The sequence below is a fragment of the Branchiostoma lanceolatum genome, chromosome 14 (assembly GCF_035083965.1).
Source record: "Branchiostoma lanceolatum isolate klBraLanc5 chromosome 14, klBraLanc5.hap2, whole genome shotgun sequence".
Taxonomy (NCBI): Eukaryota; Metazoa; Chordata; class Leptocardii; order Amphioxiformes; family Branchiostomatidae; genus Branchiostoma; species Branchiostoma lanceolatum.
In genome coordinates, this window is record NC_089735.1 from 10,049,784 (window position 1) to 10,064,030 (window position 14,247).

General features: G+C 38.1%; 1 protein-coding gene across 2 annotated transcripts; it reads right to left on the minus strand.

The window, feature by feature from the left end:
• Positions 1-174: 174 nt before the first annotated feature.
• Positions 175-13,265, minus strand: LOC136448122 (calcium homeostasis endoplasmic reticulum protein-like). Of its 2 annotated transcripts, XM_066447272.1 has the most exons (21): positions 13,125-13,265; positions 12,413-12,583; positions 11,264-11,511; positions 10,514-10,651; positions 9,720-9,871; positions 9,412-9,442; positions 9,044-9,124; positions 8,646-8,696; positions 8,169-8,207; positions 7,717-7,864; positions 7,128-7,247; positions 6,873-6,986; positions 6,085-6,371; positions 5,490-5,623; positions 4,845-4,937; positions 4,468-4,599; positions 4,205-4,255; positions 2,948-3,034; positions 2,026-2,108; positions 1,406-1,595; positions 175-826 (listed from the first exon to the last, which is right to left on the minus strand). In XM_066447272.1, the coding sequence occupies exons 1-21, from the start codon at positions 13,147-13,149 to the stop codon at positions 820-822; spliced, it is 2,382 nt and encodes a 793-aa protein (XP_066303369.1). In that variant the 5' UTR covers positions 13,150-13,265; the 3' UTR covers positions 175-819. The 2 variants fall into 2 exon arrangements, with proteins under 2 accessions (XP_066303369.1, XP_066303370.1); XM_066447273.1 differs by lacking the exon at positions 2,948-3,034.
• Positions 13,266-14,247: the final 982 nt, after the last annotated feature.

Sequence of the window (14,247 nt, forward strand, 5' to 3'; positions counted from 1 at the left end):
CTTCGACAATCTAAAAGACTACATGTAGTTAATATAATGTTGGGAAAAGCCATTAACTATACCATAACACATATAATTAATTAACCTTTTTTGATTTATCATTTTTTTATCACACAGACTTGTAATCTGTCGCACATAACCACACTTCTGAAGCAAAGTACAACTGCGATGAAATTGTTCTGAGTGGTTGCTCTTTATTTGTACAAGAGATGACAGCTTTTAAAGAACAGAACATAACAGTTAAAGATGGTGATGACAAATTTCACTCCACATGTTGATTACTACTGATACTGCCAGGTCTGTGGTCTAAATTCAAAACTAGAAGGTCTAGAGAAAGTTACTTAACATTCTGTAGTTGTACTTAAGCCCTACAATGAATATACTGTACTGTTACATATGTCTGACTACTTGTTACCTTTCTAACAACAGAGTTATGGTTTACATTTGAATACTTACTTGTATAAAGTAAGCTTTAAGAAAAAGGTCCTTGGGTTAAGAATATATCCAGAAACAAACAAAGTACAACTGAAAGATTGTAGTTTTAATATCGATGATCAAAAGCTTCATTTGAATAAGTGGTTGGAAGAAAATCTTCGAGTTCAAGTTATTACTTAGATGAAGGAAAACCTTGCTTTTCCACTTATATATTTTGTACCTTAGGATAACAAGCATTTTTAACCATAGCAGGTCATAGTGTAGAAATAGTTCAAGTCAACATAACCAATAAGTAAACCGGACCAGGTATATTATCTGAGCATCATCATCATCATCTGAGCACATCAGTTGTAGAATACAAATTATACATATCCTGGAGGGTGGTCAGGTCCTGGAACAGAAAGGGATATGCATTAATTATTTCAAAAATTATAATAATATGAACTGTAATACAGGGCTCAAAATAGTGGGTGCATGTGCACCTGTGTGCACCAAAAATTGGAGCTGTGCATCTAATTTTTGACTGTGGGTGCACTGGTGCGCCTAGATATTTTTGTACGTTACAGGCTAAAGGTATACTATTGTACGCTAGTATACATAATGTTCTTGAAATGTAAGTATCAGAAAGGCAAAATAACCTTTCGTCATACCTTAAACTTTGGAATTCTGTTTTGCTAACATTAAACTTGATTTTATGTGGTGCACCCAAAATTCTTTCTGTGCACCTAATTTTTTTGGTTGGGTGCACCAGTGCACCTATTCTCAAAAATGAATTTCGAGCTCTGTAATATCATATAATTATAATCGTACTTGTACTCAAATTTAATACAGATACATGTTACTAAGGACACTAACATGCATGACTGCTATTTGTTGTTCATCTTGAATTTTTTCTTTCACAAAGAATTTCTATTACTTTATTCTGTGTCCAAGAATTCCTTTCAAGAAGTCAAAGATATGAAGGACTTACGCCCCTCCTTCCCCTCTGGCCTTCATCCTCTCCACGAATGACTGGCTCTTGCTCTTGCGGAAGTTCTCGAAGGGGTCGTTGACTGTCACCCCCACCCCTTTGAACATGTCCGTCCTGTCACGGACATCACCCCCTCGGATGGGCTCCTGAATCCCTTGTTCTGTAGCACCAAGGCCAGCTCCCGACCAACCTGTAACGCAAAACATGGTAGCCTTGTGGTTAGGGTTGTTGACAATCTAAAGGTTCAGGATTTGAATCTACAGTAGATCTCTGGCAGGTCCCAATGTTGTGCCCGTTGGAAACACGCTTTACATCTAAATTTGTATATGTATTTCATCACTCGACACAGTGAAAATAAGTAGTACCTGGCTTCGGTTACAGACGTCCTCTCGGACGGGACATAAAGCAGAGGCCTTGTGGTTGAAGATAGTAACACTTCAGGTATTTTAAAGAACCCACCACGCTTACCAATCAGAGTGGAGGTCCCTATTGGTGCGAGATGGTGAAATCTTTCTGTTTTGTTTTGCCCAGCTTGTTTTTGCAGTACAAACTGGTGTCTTATGCCTAAAGGTGGTTTACTGGTTATGCACTGAAAGAAAAAAGAAGACTGATGTATTTACCCATTTTTGTAAGCAGCTGGTGACCTTTGTTGGCAGAACTAATCTTGGTGTCCATGGTAGCTGATTCATAGAACGGCATGGAGCTGTAGATATAACACATAAGAGAATCAACAACAATCTCATTTCACACACATTCCAAGTCTATGACTCTGGATATTTGTTCTGTTACCTGTAATTGTAAAATTGCATGCTGTTATTTATGTTCTGCAATCTTAAATGGAGGCTGACTTGTACATCTAGATAACTGCACACTAGTACTGCTTAATTAGGATTCATAAAGCAACGCCTGAATCTATAGCATGCAAAATCGCAAGTTTTTCACAGCATCTTCTGCACTCTCCTGTGAATGGGGCGTTTAACCCTCAACCTGCCAAGGTAGCCTTTAGGCACCAAAGTTGTGTTGTTCATAGGGTTAGGCAGCAGGGAGAAGGTAGCAGCTGCTCTTGAACCCAGCAACTAAATAGCATTTCTACATGCAAGAGTCACTATAAAATGTATCAGCTTTTGTTATCACATACTTAGGCCACACTGATTTAATTTCTTGGTTAACGGATTTTTAAAAAAAATGCTAAACTCCAAAATGAAAACAGAATCTCAGAGGAAAGTTTGTACTTTGGTGCATACAGTTTCAGGGTGTGAACAGGGTCAGGTGCAAGTTTTCACCCCAGCCTTCTGTTTTCATGATATTTTTTGTTGCTAAAATTTAAAAAAAAATCCGTTAACCAAGAAATTAAATTGGTGTGGCCTTAGCATCTAAAACTTTACATGTATAAATTAAACTGTAATTCACATGTATGGGCATTGAGGTCTGTTTTTAGCTGATGTTCAAATCAAGCACAATGCATTCATGTACGTGTACTGTATGACCACTGTTAAACAGTAGAAGGCATGCATACGACATTAAGGTAAACTGTTATCTTACAAGCTGGCTGGAGAAGGACTCCGTGAATGTGACCTTGATCTTGAGCGGGAGGTACGTTGGTAAGGGAGTGGGGAGTGGGACCCAGCCCTGTATAGAAAGTAGCGGGAATTCTATTAGCCAGTTTAATACAATGGGCATGGCTTAATAAATCAAGGGGTACAAAAATTATGTACATGTACATAGCAGGGGTGTGTATCGGTACCCAGTACAGTATCACGAAAAACATTTAGGTACAGGTCCAAAATACTGGAACGGCAATATACCAAAAGGACTCATGTCATGCAGTGTACCGGCAATAAGGACTGGCACAGCACCAAGAAAATCATTTAGGTACAGGTGAAAAACACGGGAACATCAACATACCGATACTGTACCTGAATACTCAGTGCACTTACACTGAAGTACATGTGTATAATATAACTTTTTTACTTATTTTGTTGCTAAAACATATTATTCCTACCATAAAAGATAAAAATGTAGAACTGGAAAAAGATGAAAACATTGTTTTTGATTTGAGATCCTGTTGAAAGCATGGGTTTTCTACATAAGAAGTTTAAATAAGCACTCTGTTAAGTGTTTTATTCATGTTTCTGTCATCAATGAAGAACACACTCAGTCTGTAACTTTGCAAAATATGTGTAGTTTAGGTACAGTTTATCTATATTGCTACATTATATGGCTTACACCATTATATCATAAGGAAGTACAGTAGGGATAAAAGTTGACTCTTGAACCACTGTCAGAATAACACCCATGCAGTACTATTGCCTGAAACACTCTCATGTACAAGTGAAGTACATTAAGGTGTTCATGAATACAAGTTGCACAATGTGACTGACATAGAACTTATCTATGTACTGTAAATGTACTGTACATGTATTTTTTTCTGGGGAAACTAAGCCAGTGCTGTATCCAGCTTTGAATTTTTCTCAGCCCCACTCGTTCTTTGGTGGGGGGCACCTATTGCAGGCCTTCATGACTGGTTGTGGCATATTTCAGAGGAAAAGACTCAATTATAGAAAATTAGATTCAATTGGAAGCCAATGTTGTTCATTTTCTTTGTTAAATCTTTCATTAAGTTCAGCTTTTTTGGACAAATGGGGTGGAATTTTTGTTCGTCCCTACAGGCAAAGTGGCTGGGTCCTGGAGACATCCCTGTACAATTTTGCTATGCAAGGATGTAGTAAAAAATCTAGCTTTTTTTTACTGACTCTGCTGATATTTAAAAAAAATCATTATGCAATGTATTCAACTGACCTCTTTCTGCGTGGACTTGGTGATCTTGAACGTGACCTTGACCTGGAGTAGCTGTCAGAAGAAAACAGGTCAAAATTGATCAGATTCAAAGTAAAACAAAAAAGGTACAATTTCATCGGCTGTCAAAACTGACATACATGTACATGTATGAAGCGAAAGGGACACACATTACTAAATAATACAATCATGAATTTAAGAACCACACTTTTAAACATGTTTCTTTCATTGTATGCTACATTCTCCATGTACATTGTTAGAGTTACCTTCGAGATCTGGATCTGGAGTAGGATCTTTCCCTGGACCTGGAGCGAGATCTAGAGCGAGATCTGGAGTAGGATCTTCCTCTGGATCTTGAGCGAGAGCGATGCCTTCTTCCTCTAGACCTGGATCTTGACCTGCATTTACGGCAAAGCAGGACAAGATGTTTTGTTTACACATGTATTTTGGTTTTACTTTTTGACCTTTAGCACACTGGAGTAGCCGTTTGGCACCCCATTCCCTCTTGTTTACAGAGTTAAGCAGCAGGGAGAAGGTTAACGGTGTTAAGAACATGTACAAGAGATGATCAGAAAACAATTCTATGTTGCAAAACTTTCCAACATTTTGTACAATGGCAATCAAGCAAGCAGAGTCTTCTTACCTCCTGGGTCGCATCTTTTCCTTCATCTTCATCTGTGAATACCTTCTCTTGGCCTTGAAGAACTCGTACAATCCATTGTGTTCCCAGCCCTCACTAGAAAAAAAGGCAATGTTTGTCTGAGCTACATCTTTACATTTGTTTATACAATATAAAATATAGTAGGATTCATTTCACATGTGTATTTTTGCCATGTTGATCTAGACAAATAAAGATTTGAAAGATGTACAAAATATAGTACACAGGGTGAAGTTTTACAAATAAAGATTGTTATTCTTCTCTCATTTGTGGGTGGAAATGAAAAATATGTTTATTTAGGTTATGATCGACCACACACGGTCTGTCCTCAATGTACTCGTAGCTAAGTAGAACCATATGAGCAGGATGGCCTGAGATCATTCCTGGCCTGCTGTCAACGCGTGCGGACGCGAAACCCTGCCCACCCATAACCATAAACAAAACAAAACAGGTCATACATGTACCATTGTACACTTATAATGTTAGTTGTTTCCCCTGTGGAGAAAAACATATTGTTATCATGTTGATATCAACAAAAAACTATATTTACCCCCAGTCAGGCGTGATGCTTGCATGTACTATATAGATTAAAGACTTATAAATGTGCCTGATTTTAGCATATGGGTTTACCTGTTGCGTGGTCTGTCGTGCGATGGCGGACTATAGAAAGCCTCCACTGCTGCTAGTAGTCGGTCACTTGGAGGCATGGGAGGTGGTAAACGTATGTCTTCTGGGTCCAGAGGTCTGTATTCTGTGTCTTCCAACTAGTAAGGGAAAAAAATAGATAAGATAAAGAGACATTTATAGCTTAAAGCTTTTAGTGATTTTGTAGTGATAACCAGTATTTGGCTGACTAAATTGATCCATATTCCCAACTACTTAAAAGAAACCATGAGCTGTTTAAAAGTTATTTCCAAAAATAGTATCATCAGGCTGGTCCATAAATGGATAACATAGTTCTTTGTTTCACAACCAATGGGATCAAGCATGATGATACAGGCTTAGTCACATTTGGGATTGCATTTTTCACATTGCAGCGCCATCTAGCAGTTGGAGGTAGAATTACACCCAGTGAGTTTTGCCCAGAGGAAGGTAGAAATCAGCAGGTAAAATCCCTATTGACTATTGTTGTATAATACTGTCATATTCAATAAAAATCTACTGTTTCTTTAAAAGTGCTTTTTTTTTTTTTTCTTGTGTTAGAGGAAGATAAAAAAAAACATACCTTGACCAGTGGTGCCATGAGTCCTGCAGGAAGTTCATAGTAAGGAACAGATGGCATGAGGTGTGCGTCATCCGGTCTCATCACAGGGATGTTAGGAGGGGGGATGTTTGGGGGGGCTGAAGGGCCACCTGGACCCCCTGGCCCAGGGGGAGGGATAGGGGGTGGGAAGTTGGGGAACCCTGGAGGGGGTTTACTGAAGTCAGGAGGGGGTGGGAGGGGGTGTCCGTGGTTGTAGTCTTGGATGTGTGGGGCACGGGGAGGGGGGAAGTTGGGTGGATACTGCTGACCTGCGAAGAGAATAGACCGACATTTAACCATCCGACTGTTTGGCACAGAATTTGTGCAATGACATGTATTAGTTATGGGGTTAGGCAACTTCCATGAAAAAGCTGTATTGGCTTCATAAAGGTATGTAGCCATCATTTGCAATCAAATATTATTTTGGTTATGTGCACCACCTAGTGATTCACAAAAATACTGCACATGGAACATTCTCCCAAACAAAGTTGAATTTGAACCAGTAAAGGTATATACATGGAACTGAATTCAATTATTCAATCAAAATGTTTTGAGACAATGCATTTTAAACATTTTTGAAATTAAGCAGAATGATTTCTTATTGATGTTCTTTTACGAAACATAACTTATAAGTCTGATGTTCATTAGAATGATAATCATTATTTTTTGTCTTTTTTCAAAAACTTGAAACTACATGACTATTGTTATCCTTAAATAAAATAGAATACACAAGACACTCAGTAGGCCCTATGATGTATAACAGTACACACCATGTTGATAGTCAAATTGCTGTGGTGGTGGATGGTAGGGCTGCCCCATGTGTGGTACGTTCTGGTAGGTGGGGGGGTTGGGCATCATCTGTCCCTCGGAAGTCGGAAAAGTCCCTACACAAAAGAAAAAAATGATATCTTCATGCACTGTTAAAGAAATACATGTGCCATACTACTTTTTTTTTACCTTAGCAAGTTATTTTGAAGCAATATTGATATCATAGATAGAAATCAATAACATAATAAGATGAGCACCTGAATGTGGTGGCATCTGTCCCTGGCTGGTCTCAGTGTAGGGAGCTGACACCTGCACCTGGGACACCTGATGGGGTGTGGGGAATCCAGACGTCGCACCTGCTGTGGTCGTACCTGGTGCTTCAGGTGAGAATCACATTCTTAACATTTATGTACATTGTAATTTGTGTAATTACGTTAAAGCAGAATAACAATAAACTATTGTCCATGCACAATTAAGAAGCTGTATACATGTAGGTATTGTAAATTCAGTTCTTTTCACAGGCACTAAATCTCCTGGTAGAAGGGGAAAGGAGGTTTGTGTGGTAATTTTAAGCTCGCTGTTGAAACAGTTTTGTAGTACTGTAAAATTTCCACTCTATTACTGCAGCAACTGCATTATAAGATTGTTTCAACTGCAAACTTGAAACCACAAAAACCTTGTTTCCCCTTCTACAGTGAATGCATATTTTTTTTTTATCAACAGTGTCGTGAATTGGAAAGATCACCACAAAAAATAAACTACTTGGAACATTTCAAGATCAATAATTTTTCATTATTTCGTTAGATTAAGAGTGAATGGAGGGAAAAACAGGTTGCCGACACATACCAGGCCCAGGTCCGTGTGGCGGCATGGTGGCCTGCGCTGTCAGGTGGCGCACAAACTCTTCATGCTGGTTCTGCAGCTGCTGGAACTGCTGCTGGATGATGGTCTGCACCTGCTGCACTACAGCTGCATGATGCTGCATCTCATTAGTCTGAAACCACAGACAACTCATGATTAACTCAAGGTTTTTATTTTTTTTAGTCTGAAACAAAGGATTTCTTACTGTGTGCTTGTACTTGTACAAATGTCATACAATTAGCATGCCTTCTGAGTAATTACCATAGCAATCCTTCCTCTAAAAATATTTAAACTACATATTTATACTTGGCAACTCTGAAAAGCATTTAATATATAAAAAGCACACATATGTACATGTTTAAGTCCAAAAATACCATTTAAGCAGCAACAAAGGCAATACACATTGTCAAATACACAATATGTATGTGAAAACTTACATGAAACTGGGCAAGTGCTGTTGTTGGATTTTTCAGTTGCTGTGAACAAAAATCAATGGTAACAGTTGAAGAAATGGATTTCTATTCTAGCTGTAAACAATTGTTTGTCACTGTCATTGACTGGATATATATATACATTACTTGTCTAAATCTACACAATTCTTGATATCAAAACCCTTCATGGCATCTCATATTCACTAAAAGGCAATAAAAGTTTCTATCTTAGCTTATCCAATTCCAAATGTCCCTAGAATTGCAAAACAACAACTCACAAACACAAGCACAGCTACCATACACCTTTTACATAGAGAAATGTAAGTACATACACACAATTAAATCATATTCTACTAACACAACATATTCACCTCTTTTGAGTATTGACACATTTTCCTTGCCATTTTACTGACAATTGATGTGCCTTCTTTGTCTATGAGTGTTATGCTCCTGACAATAGATATGCTGATAACTAATTCTTACCTCAATGATGGATGTTTCAAAATAGTTGTTCTTTTCCCAAAGAGCCAGAAGCTGTAGAGATAATGATATCTGTTTAGGACATCTTTATTGTAGCACATACCAAGAAAAGCAGCAAAGCTTAACAATTCAAATATATCAAAGAGGGCAATTATCATCGAACTAAAAAATTCTCCAAATATTTATGTACACGTAAATGATATTTTCTGTTTCACTACACAATCATGATACAATAATTATTATCATAAGCCATTATGAAAACAGTTGTTAACAGATGTTAACTTTCATCTGCTGGCAATCTACATGTACATTTTGTACATTGAACATACTAAACAGTGTGAAATATATCTCTGTAGTTTATATAGAGACATTTTTAATCATTGAAAAGTTTTGGGTCTTACCTTGGTGAGTTTCTGCTGTTTATCTTCTTCTGCTCCAATCTGTGCTGAACTGAAAATTGGAACCACCACAGACTGCAGGCTCTGTTTTATGAGAACAATAGAAACATAGATTAAACACTTTCCCTAACAGATACATACATGTATGTAATGCTTCAGTTCAATCTTGAACAAATGTTGCAGTGCTGTACAAGTCTGCTAGGGGGCACTTTTAAATGAACTTAGCTATCGAGATGCACATTCAGATTTCATGTTCTACAGTTTACAGTAGTGAAGTGCACCTGTGTAATTCACTAATGGATGTCGTTTTAACAATAAACAATACTTAACCATTTCAAAGTATTCATATCATAAATCTGTCATGAAATTACCTGTTTGAGGTCTTCTGCTTGCTTTCTGACACTGTGAAGTAAAATAGACTTGGTTGAACTGTAGATACATGCATGGTCTTGAAAATAAAAACACACCAAGAGAAGAACACAGAGTGAAAGCAAGAATCTTAAGACAAAAACCGACAAATATCATACAACTGTCTCATAAGGTTGGCAGCGTTCATTTCAAGTACAATATGCTATAGTCGCTAACTTACTGCAAGACAAAGCAGTTTTAGCAAAAGTTTAGAGAATATATAGCTTCAATTCAAAGTACTAGCACTGTTATAATCATTGAAAGTTCCTACCAGTGGTGCAACACATCGTTGATCAGGTAGATGAGATGTAGTTTTAGCTCAAACGTAGAACTTTTGCCCAGGATGCGGCACAACAGGTACTGGGATATGCACTTGCAGTGGTCGGCAGACTTGGACGCATTGAAGATCCAACCCTTACCTGCCTTAAATGTAGGGACCAATAGGCAACTCTTAAAATGTAATAAATAGCAAAAATTTGAAATAGAAAATCTTTATGGAATCAAAAATTACAAATGCTCAGTATGCTTCAGTAATAAATCTAAAATGGTGACATCATAAGAACTTGAAGAGATTTGAAATACAAAAAAAGGAAAATAATCTTGAAAAATGAAAAGAAATTTCAAAAGAATTTTTAAAACGGCTATAGACCAGGTTTGTTAACACACCACGCAACAGCAGGAAAGTTATAAGTTATATATAACATTCATCTATATTACATTGACACTTAACAACATGTGACATCTAACTTTGAGCATCAAACTGCAATCATTTTCAAAGGATATCTAATAAAGAATGCCCTTCCGTACTAGTACATACTTGGTGACAATCATCAGTTCCACTCTACAATAACTTTCAGAAAAACTAAAAAATACCTAAATCTAAATCTAACTTTGGTACTTGTAAGTTGTAGTCAGGACAATTCAATGATCTTTCTAAACTTCTAAAAATCCTTAATGCTTAGTGGTTGGTACATTGCACATATACCAGTTTGTTAGTCATTTTATAATACAGTGCACCTTACAAATGAATTTCAAGCCCTGCATCACTAAAGGCACATGACTTACTGAGATGGCATCCTTGGTGCACTGTTCAATGATGGGTTGAACGACCTTGTCAAACTCAGACAGATCCAGCTCCACCTGTTTGGCCAGGTTCTGGGTCGACACTTCCCGGGCCTGCTGGATGGCTGTGTCAATTTGTTCCTTCATCAGAATAAAAAATATTAAATAATTCAATTACTAGGCAGGCTGTGTGGACCAATCACAAGCCTGGGTTACAAATCTGTGCATTAATGAGTCAACACTTCCTGGGCCTACTGGATGGTTGTGTCATTTGTTCCTGTCAGGAAAAAGGCATGGACTAGGGAGCAGTCACATTCATCCGTGGGTCGTTGTACTACATATATTTTGATGTTGTGGCACCTCAAAGCAGATTGTAACAGAACTGATCATAACTGCTGACAAGGATAGAACACTGCCTTTTCAATGACATGACAACTGAATTCTGTACAGTTCATGTACAATGTAAGACTATCCCAATATTGTCCTTAGTTTGCGATTATACGATGATCATGCGACAGCGCTATAAATATAACGTTCAAAATCGGGCCATATTTGGTGGTACAGTAAGAATGTGGATGCCAATGTGGCTTCAAGTTCAAGGCAACTTGTGATGTGACACATTTTCTTTGGATTTCGAAACTCTTGTATTGTTGAACTAAGTTATACTAACACAGTGTATGTAAAAAAGACAACTTGTTGTTCGTTCGTTCGTCTGTCTATTCGTTCGGGAGTGAATGTTCAGCTGTACTATACCTGCTGTTGAGCCATGAGAACCTGGTGTTGTTTTATCAGGTTAGAGTTGGACTGGCTGATCTGCTCCTGTATGTGAGGGGGGATCTGTGGCGGCCCCTGGGGTGGGGCTTGCGGCGGCCCCTGGGGTGGGATCTGTGGCGGCCCCTGGGGTGTAGACTGCCAGGGTGCAGACTGGATGGCCTGTTGAGTAACTGCCTCCTGTATAATGGCCTGTTGCTGGGCTAATTTCTGCTTCTGTTGGTTTAAGACTGAAACAAAACAAGACCAGTACACCATATTACAGGTTGATTTGATTATTTATTTATTTCGATTTACCACATTTTGTGGAAGGATTGATTATATGGATGACATCCTCTGAGAACCAGGTGTTTCAAAATAAACAAACAAACAAACCCCAAAACTGATGCGAGGGTGCGAATAAAAAAAGGTTGGCAGAAAAAAAATGCCTTCATTATGAAATCTATAGTATGTTGTTAGGAAAGATGGACAAAACTGAACACACATAGTATGGCATGCCATTTTGAGGCTGTATGTGTAGTGGGTAGCCTGATCCCTAGCCAAATAGTTCATAGCAATGAGAGATTGTGTAACACAGGCTAGGGCAGTGGGTTGTTCATCCACTGTGTCATGTGTATGTTCCATGTGTTAAGTTAGACGACCTGTACCTAGCCCCTCTGGGCATGAATGCACGATAAAGGTCTTTCATTCATTCAATGATAAAAGAAATGGGTATTGGAAGGCAGAGCCCATCCCTGTCTTTCTACGGTACCATGTGCACCTTTTTAACTTCCCAAAGAAGGCTAGGTACTCATTTACATGTACACCTGGGTGCAGTAATAAAGCAAAGTCGTGCTATGGTACATGTAAGTAACTTTCCGAAGAACACAGTATCTAGCCAGGAATTGAACCTGTAACCTCTCAATCTCATGTCCAATAGCCTAAACCATGTAGCCATTTACACGATTACTAGTAATACATCATAACATCATTGTTTTGATCGGAAACTTAAAACACAGCGAAAATCTGACCTACCAACTCATGCAAGAAAATCAAACGTCGATGAAAATTTATAAATTTCCAGTATTAGAAATGACATTCAAGAATCCACTACATTTTAGTTTTACACAGTCAGACGGTTTCACAACTTACTTTGCTGCTCTGTGGTGACCTTGTATTGATAGTAGTTGTAGAACTCTCCGCCAAACAGGAACTTGAACTTCAGGTTGTCTTTCTGCTTCTGCTTGGTCATCTTCTCAAACTCCGGTCCGTTTCTGGCCACAAAGTTGGCCAGTTTGTCAATGATATTTCTTAGCTCAGGCTCTGTGGATACAAGTTAAGCACATACGTTACTGGATCATACATGTTACAATATCTTCAGTTGAGGAAGAGCTGAAAACTGCTTGCTTAACACTATATCAATTTAAGAGGCAAGTTTGTAAAAAATATTTATGAAGAACTTTTTTGCGCGACAAATGTAACGGGTATTATGAATGGAAATTTGTAGATCCATAACAATGTACTTACCTTACTTTACTTTGGTCGAGCTTCCGCTCACATAATTTGTATAATTTGATCATAATTTCACCATTAATTATTTTTCTGTACATAATAATTTGAAGCTTTTGGCAAGCTAGTAACGTTAGTTGTTTTTTTAAACAGAAAAGTTCCGTTTATACCGCAGGAAACTTACAAAGGCCAAACAATTCAACAACAAATTTATGATAATCTTTATCATGATCATGATAATTTTGGTGGTTGCCGCAAGCTGCCCCCCTCCCCACCTTCTTAGTAAAACTTGGTTCTAAAAATCGTTCAAGGTTTCATAGCTACGCAGAAATGCTAAAAAGCTGCTCTTACGAACCTTCGGGTGGCTTTGGAAGATCCATGTTGCCTTAGGTATGGTGAAACGTCAGTAAAAGTTGCAAATCAAGATAGCTGAAATGCAAAATGTGCTCAGAACGCTAAAGTGGAAATGTTGTTATAACTTCCGGGTCACAGGTCATTTGGACTATCCAACTATTGAAACGGGGGAGACAGGGGAAATGTACATAATTTTACTAATCTTCAAGCAGATGTCTCTCTTTAAAGTTTTAAGTGCGCCTGTAAAAATGCGCCTGTACGTTGTGCGTGTTTCTTATCTATGTCACGGAAGAGGTTATCCAAACAAAATATCCATGTCCTAATAACTCTAACAAATCTACAACTAGTAATCCTACAATAATAAAACATAGCCTCCGATGCAGACTCCTCCCGGCTGTTTTCTTGAACTTGAAAAAGAAAACAGCCGGGAGGAGTCTGCATCGGAGGCTAAATAAAACACAAGTTACACGCGTCTGTCTTCTCTTTTGCTTCCAAAAATTGAATCGACCAAAAAAAAATAGTTTTGTTAGCAATTGAAATCGGAGTAGCCACATATGTTTCACTGTCATTGCATTGAAAAGTTTTTTTTTTTTATAAAAACGTTTTCCTTGTACTTTGTTGTTATTTGAAATTCACCCTTGATTGAGTAAGACTTCTGTTATATCTCTGTTATATTGTATCTGACCCTTACCTCTTCCCTCATGACCTCAATGAAAAGCGGCCTGCGTGCCGATTTGAGCTTATCATGAATAAACAAAGGTCCAAACAAACAAACAAACAAACAAACAAACTTTGCAAGAAACTTTGCTGGTAGACTCAAAACTTTCAAATCCTTTATATTTCCCTTCCAATTCCAGGCCTCAATGGGAACGTTTTCAATTGAGCCGAGCAAATGTTACAACTTGTTTAAACAAGCGGGTGTGTTGGCTGCATCTGAGTATGATGCCCAATACTCACATCGTGTGACCAAGGAGGTTAAATATTTTAACCTCCTTGGTGTGACCGTGCGGACATAAAACTGACCGTACGGACACAAGCTAACCACGCAAAGATATCAGGTTACACGAATTATAGGATGTGATTTCATTTCGAAGATAATGTAAGGTTCGACCCAGTGATTATGA

Excerpts from the sequence above, each read along its gene's own strand:
- LOC136448122 (XM_066447272.1), bottom strand. The coding sequence starts at position 13,149 with ATGGATCTTCCAAAGCCACCCGAAG. Across the intron at positions 12,584-13,124 it reads TCTTCCAAAGCCACCCGAAG|AGCCTGAGCTAAGAAATATC; the intron begins GTTCGTAAGAGC and ends TTGTATCCACAG. Across the intron at positions 11,512-12,412 it reads GGTCACCACAGAGCAGCAAA|TCTTAAACCAACAGAAGCAG; the intron begins GTAAGTTGTGAA and ends GTTTTGTTTCAG.